The sequence below is a fragment of the Saccostrea echinata genome, unplaced genomic scaffold, assembly GCF_033153115.1.
Source record: "Saccostrea echinata isolate AGI-Se365-2 ecotype Australia unplaced genomic scaffold, CSIRO_AGI_Sech_v1 ptg000037l, whole genome shotgun sequence".
Classification (NCBI taxonomy): Eukaryota; Metazoa; Mollusca; class Bivalvia; order Ostreida; family Ostreidae; genus Saccostrea; species Saccostrea echinata.
Window position 1 is genome coordinate 1,328,866 of NW_026889786.1, and position 5,962 is coordinate 1,334,827.

The following is a 5,962-nucleotide window of genomic DNA, read 5'->3' on the forward strand; positions in this document are numbered from 1 at the left end:
ACACCAAGTCACTCAATAAAGCAGAGAACATTCAATTTCGAAATTCCTAATGAAATGATATATTTTTTGTATAAAGAAAGAGACAAATTCCTTCCACTACAGCAGTTAGAGACAAAATTTTCCAATAAACATTTTACAAATTTATTGTCAGCAATATGATTAGATGCTAACTATTTGGAATATTTTTATCTGGTTCATTTCGCATTATCACTGATACTCTTCTGTCTCGCTGAATTTTCTGTCCCTTAAAATTTGATTCATTTTCATCAAGCACAGCATGTTTATAAAGGTACCTGGCATTGTTCCTGAAATGCAGATAAAAAAAACATCTTTTACATTACTTGTCAGATTTTGCTTTCAGAACTGAAAAATGTTTTCAAAATACAGCAAAACTTGTCTAATCCGGACACCACTCATTCCAAACAAATTGGCCGGATTAGACAACATTCCGGATTAGACAACACTTTAAATAAATGAATTTACTGAAAAGGACTTCAATTTTACATAGTATTAGGCAAGATTTTGGATTATACAACATCCAGATTAGGCAAGTTTCACTGTAACTGTCAAATCAATCCTCACATGCAAACATAAATATACCAGGGTACATGTAAAGAGTTTAAATGTACCTCATAATATATAAAGATCTTCTGCTAAGCAAAATATCTGCCCATTTTGAATCATCTTTATCATGTGTAAGTCTCATTACAGCAGTTGACAACAATGATAATCCTGCAATAGTGTTTCCACAAAACTGAAAAAGAAGACAGAAATTTTTTTTTTGGGGGGGGGAGGGGGGGGAGTTTGTTGGTTTTCTTCCCCTAACCCCTTGTAAAAATATATCACCAGAAGATTTCAATTTTGGATTTGGAGGCTATTGTACCCTCAAAAGTATAATTGGATAATAAGATATATTATGGACAGAATGAAGGATGAACATACTGATTACTACATAAAGTGCCTGCAGAGTTGGGTACAATATACTGAAACCAAAACATTTTACATATTTGTGGTAAAGTGTGAATTGTTGAAAAGAGTATTTATATTTAACATTTTAATACATTGTGTACATTTAAAAATGTATTAGTTTTCAATACAATTTGTTAAAATTCTGAAGAACTTACTCTGACTGCATCTATGTGTGGTTTTATTACTCCAGTTTTTTCCAGATCTAGTATATGTACATAAGCTAACTTAGATACTGTAGGAGGGAAAGCAATGTCTGATACTCTCTTCAAAATACTGCTGTTCTCTGCATTCCACTGCCTTCTTTCTGTTTCTCTGTATCCATGTATAGCCTACATTTAAAAAATCTAAGCTGAATTTCAGCATAAAGTTGAAAGACGTTATCTCCAATCTTGCTGATTATTTAGCAATAAATAAAAGTATATGTTGACAGTGTACCAATTAACATATTTTTTAAAAAAAAAAAACAAATAACCTATTGTCATTAAACAAGAAAGAATGTAATTTGTTAAAATATCAGTATCCCATGGATCTAGTGAGGGGCTGTTTTAAGACACAGCTTAATAGTCCCCTACCGGTGAAACCGGAGGGGACTATAGGTTTCCTCTGAGTCTGTCCGTCCGTCTGTCTGTCCCTCTGTCTGTCTGTCAGTCTGTCCCACTTGATTTTCCGCACTTTTTTCTAAACGCTTGTAGATATTGAACAGATTTTTGGTATGTGAGTGTATCTTGATGAGTTACAGATCAACTTTGCATTTCGTTCCGCTTCAATGATTTTTGACGGAATTACAGCCTTTTCAATTTTTCAGGGTTTTCCACACTTTTTTTCTAAATGCTTGCAAATATTGAGCTGATTTTTGGCATGTGACTTTACCTTGATGAGTTATAGATCAAGTTCGCATTTCGTTCCGCTTCATTGATTTTTGACGGAATTATGGCATTTTCAATTTTTAATGGGAACCAGATTACACTTGCCAGTAGGGGACTAGTATTGCTTATGCAATACTCTCAGAATGCTTGTTCTAACTATTAGCAATCTAGTTTTATTACTGCTAATTAATGTTAGGAATATAGAACAGAATAGATTTATTTGCCAATCATGGTCCCTCTCGGAGCTTAAATCATTTGTTATTAAGGAATGTAAAACTAACATCATCCCAGTGATCTCTTTCATATCTTAATCGTCTCATGTATGGGTCCAGTTCATTCATCAAAGAACATTCCTCTTCTTCTGAAATGAAGTCATTGTACACGACAAAGCTGTCAATTAGATCACTGTATGTGCTGGATTCGCTGACATCAATCCATGCTGGTTTTTCATCTACGGTCTGTACTGTGTTGGAAATAAATCTGGGAATGTCATGTTTGAATAACAAAACATTCCTTTGCAAAAGAGGTCTCTGGTTGAGAATTCTTCTAAAAAACCTTATATTGATCGTAAAATTGGACATTCTTGCTCAAATAATTCGAAGAAAGTAGACAGCAACTGCATTTCCGGTATGGCGGATACACAACAACCCGGTCATTGATCATCATTCGCACGAAAAAGAAAAAAGATAGTATAGAGCAGTGAAAAAAACACTGAATCACAAGGAAGAGAATAGAAAAGACGTTTCGGTGTACATAAGTAGCTTAATAGCGCATTTTAATGCAATTCTATAATTTGAATTTTTATCGGAGTTTACGACGAACAAGTTAACAAAAAGTAAGATCGCAGTGTGCTGTGTGTTTATTACTATCAATATACTGTAAATTGACAAAGTAAATGGATTTGTTTATGGTTGACCCGGGGTCGTGTTGCATGAATGTTTGTTTCTTGTTTTTCTTCATTTTAACTTTGAGTGTTTTCTGTAACACGGTAAGATCTTTTAAATGGAATATTGCACAAGAATAGAGTTTTCATTTAGTTCAGATGTCAGCATGAAAGTGTTGTCAGTGAATGTCTGAGGCAAAGGATATGGCTCAATTAGTTTCTAGTAGCGCAATGAAAGAAAGTTTATCATATACCAGGTCCAGCACAATCTCTTGATTTAGCTATACAGCTTGAAATAGCTATATAGCTTTATTAAGCTATTCAAAATAGCTTGATAAAGCTATTTATATGCAGTTTTTCAGAAAAAAGTTTTTTTGTAAGAAATAGACAAAAAGTTGCATGTATTTGACTATTCATATATGTACTATGGGCTATCAAAACAACAGCCGAAATCAAAGATAGTTCTAACATTGCAGCATTTGAATACTTTTACGCAAAAGATGAATTTCCATTGTTTGAGTAACTGTACACTACCTTGTTTGCGTTGAGGCGTGGATAAGTATGATTTCTTCTCATTGTAGTGAATTATTACCAATCAATTATCTTGTTGACCATAATTGACCTGTTTTATAATTTCAATGAAGAAGTAATTGTATCAATTGCTTTATATAGCCCCAAAACTTTTAGAACTTTGAGTACAAAGTCTCTTAAGGAGATGCAATTTGATGAGTGATTTTTACATGCATTATTTTCAGAAGAGTTCAAGGTTGAAAATTATCACTGCACCAAGGTGCGACTTTTTGTGCATGCTGAGAAAATAAACATTTAAGAAAACAGTGTGATAAAATAGCTAAATCAAGCTATTCTGAATAGCTTAATAAAGCTATATAGCTAAATCAAGCTATATAGCTAAATCAAGAGATTGTGCCGGACCTGTATACATGTGGTTAATAGAAAATAGATTTTACTTACTTTTACTTACTTAATTTTACTTACTTGAATATGTAATTGTTATGCATTTTAAATAAGCTAAAGTGTATAGTTTTGGGGGTGGGGGTGGGGGTTTGGTTTGGTTGGGGTGGGGGTGGGTGTTTGTTTGTTTGTTTTTGTAATGTTGTCTTTTGTTGGATAAGGTGCATATGCAGCTATTCACATGTACTTCAGAGGGTAAATTGTTATGCATGTAGTCTTTAACTGTAGTTTAATAAAACTGCATTTTCTTTGTTCAACTCTAGTCAGGATCTATATATATATATATAGATATATATCTGAGGCAGTTGAATGAGCATCAATGCGAGTGAAATCTTTTGATTGTAATGAATGTGATAACAGAATGGTGCAAAAACACAAGGTCAAGTATAAACATTTTGTGAAATATTAAAAAAAAAAAAAAGAAAACTCAAAGTAATAAGATGTAAACATCAAAATAAATTCATGAATTTCATTAGAATGGGAGTAACTATCTTCTCATTTTCATTTGCCAATGTTACCCCTGATTTAACAATCGCAACATCTGTTTACTAATTTTGGAAGTCAGGAGCCATTAAATCATCCAAATAACAAAGGAGAAGACAGTTATATCCTAATTTCCAAGTTTCTCAGCATTTCCAATATAGTCAGGGATTCATCAGTACCTTCTCCGGGGCAGAAATTTGGTCCCAATTGAAAATGAGTTCAATTTTTCCCAATTTGGCAGTATTTTTTCCCAATTGATGAACAATGCTTTTATATTTAATGTATTATTTTATATTTATTGGAAAAACTCAGTAAAATTGTCAGATTGTCTGTAATTTTCCTCTATTTATCTCATTTAGCAAAGCTACAGTCATAACACGTTTAAAAACACTGTTATTAAATCACCGACTTTTAATACGAATTTCCTCTGTTTTTCTGAAAATGGTGATATTGTGTAATCATTAATGATATAGATTTATTAAGTTATTTCCACCTATTCAATTGATCTATGAGTGAATGGTAAGAACTGTAGGCATATATTTTCAGATAGAAAAATATGTTTTCAATGCATTTTTACACATTAAAAGGGGACTTTGAGAAATTGTGTACTTGGTTTAATTTTTTGCAGGAGGTTTATAATCTCCAGAAACAGATTTTAATCACCTAAATTGGAATCTCATACACATGTACGACTACTACCCTAAGTTGTATAAATACTTATACTCATTGAAGTCATATTTAGTTTTATTAATCTATTATTGGTAATTAATCTTGTATATGATGAAGTTGGATCAATTTATTTTATTGTCTGTTTGGTTGCCCAAGGTAAGATTTCATGCTAAAACGTTAAATGAATTACACCTCTGAATACACATGACGTTAGCAAGATTTTTTAATTTTTACCAATTTCAGCAAATAGCCAATAATATTTTCCCAATTCCCTAAAAATGACATTTCCCAAAATAGGTTGATAAATCCCTGATTATAAATTCTTTAAAGAGATTTTAGTAAAGGAATGAGAAAGAAAAACCAAGGAAAAAAAAATTATTGTAAGAACCAATGTCAAATGCTGTATTATGTAGTAATTCCTTCCTGTAATTCCTTCAGCGTTTTTCATGCACTTCTTCGCTAGCCAAGGGTTTTTAGTGTGCTCTGCTCCCCATAAACTGAGCAGACCAAAAACCCCTGGCTAGCGAAGATGTTCCTGCAATGTTTGTATAAGATGTTGATATAATTACATAAAAATGAACTATGCAAAAACACAACTCCTGTACATTACATGATGTCACTATATAATTTGAAATGTATATAAAAGATTGTAATTATGGCAGTGTGTCAAAACTCCTGATGATATTATTGAAAACAGGTAGTGTTTTAATTGACATTCTTCTATAGACAATCCTTCAGTATTGTAGCTAACATTTCAAAGACTGAATGGTTTATTAAAGTATAATGTCTACATGTATAAAGTCTAAAATGTATCGTTAACTTGTTGTATTGCAATATCATATCAACTGAAGAGATTAGAATTGTTAGTTGTGCATCATAATCTAAAAGAAATGAATTATCATGTAGGTGCTTTGATTGTTTAGGTAAAAATTATTCCAATGAATTTTTTAACAGTAGTTTTCTATTCTTCAAAACAACAGAAGGAAGAGTATTGATTTTATAATTTAATGAATTCTTTAAACTTATCAACAGATTTATTCCAGGAAATTTACTTAGAAATTGATTAATGATAATTATTATATTTACAGGGTCATCATTATCACTCTGGGAGAGCCAGTTG

General features: G+C 31.9%; 1 protein-coding gene across 1 annotated transcript; it reads right to left on the minus strand.

Moving 5' to 3' along the window:
- Window positions 1-35: 35 nt before the first annotated feature.
- On the minus strand, window positions 36-2,456 carry LOC133200239 (alpha-ketoglutarate-dependent dioxygenase alkB homolog 7, mitochondrial-like). The gene is made up of 4 exons (XM_061336056.1): window positions 2,117-2,456; window positions 1,125-1,298; window positions 630-754; window positions 36-305 (listed from the first exon to the last, which is right to left on the minus strand). Exons 1-4 carry the CDS (start codon window positions 2,414-2,416, stop codon window positions 167-169), a joined length of 738 nt encoding a protein of 245 aa, XP_061192040.1. The 5' UTR covers window positions 2,417-2,456; the 3' UTR covers window positions 36-166.
- Window positions 2,457-5,962: the final 3,506 nt, after the last annotated feature.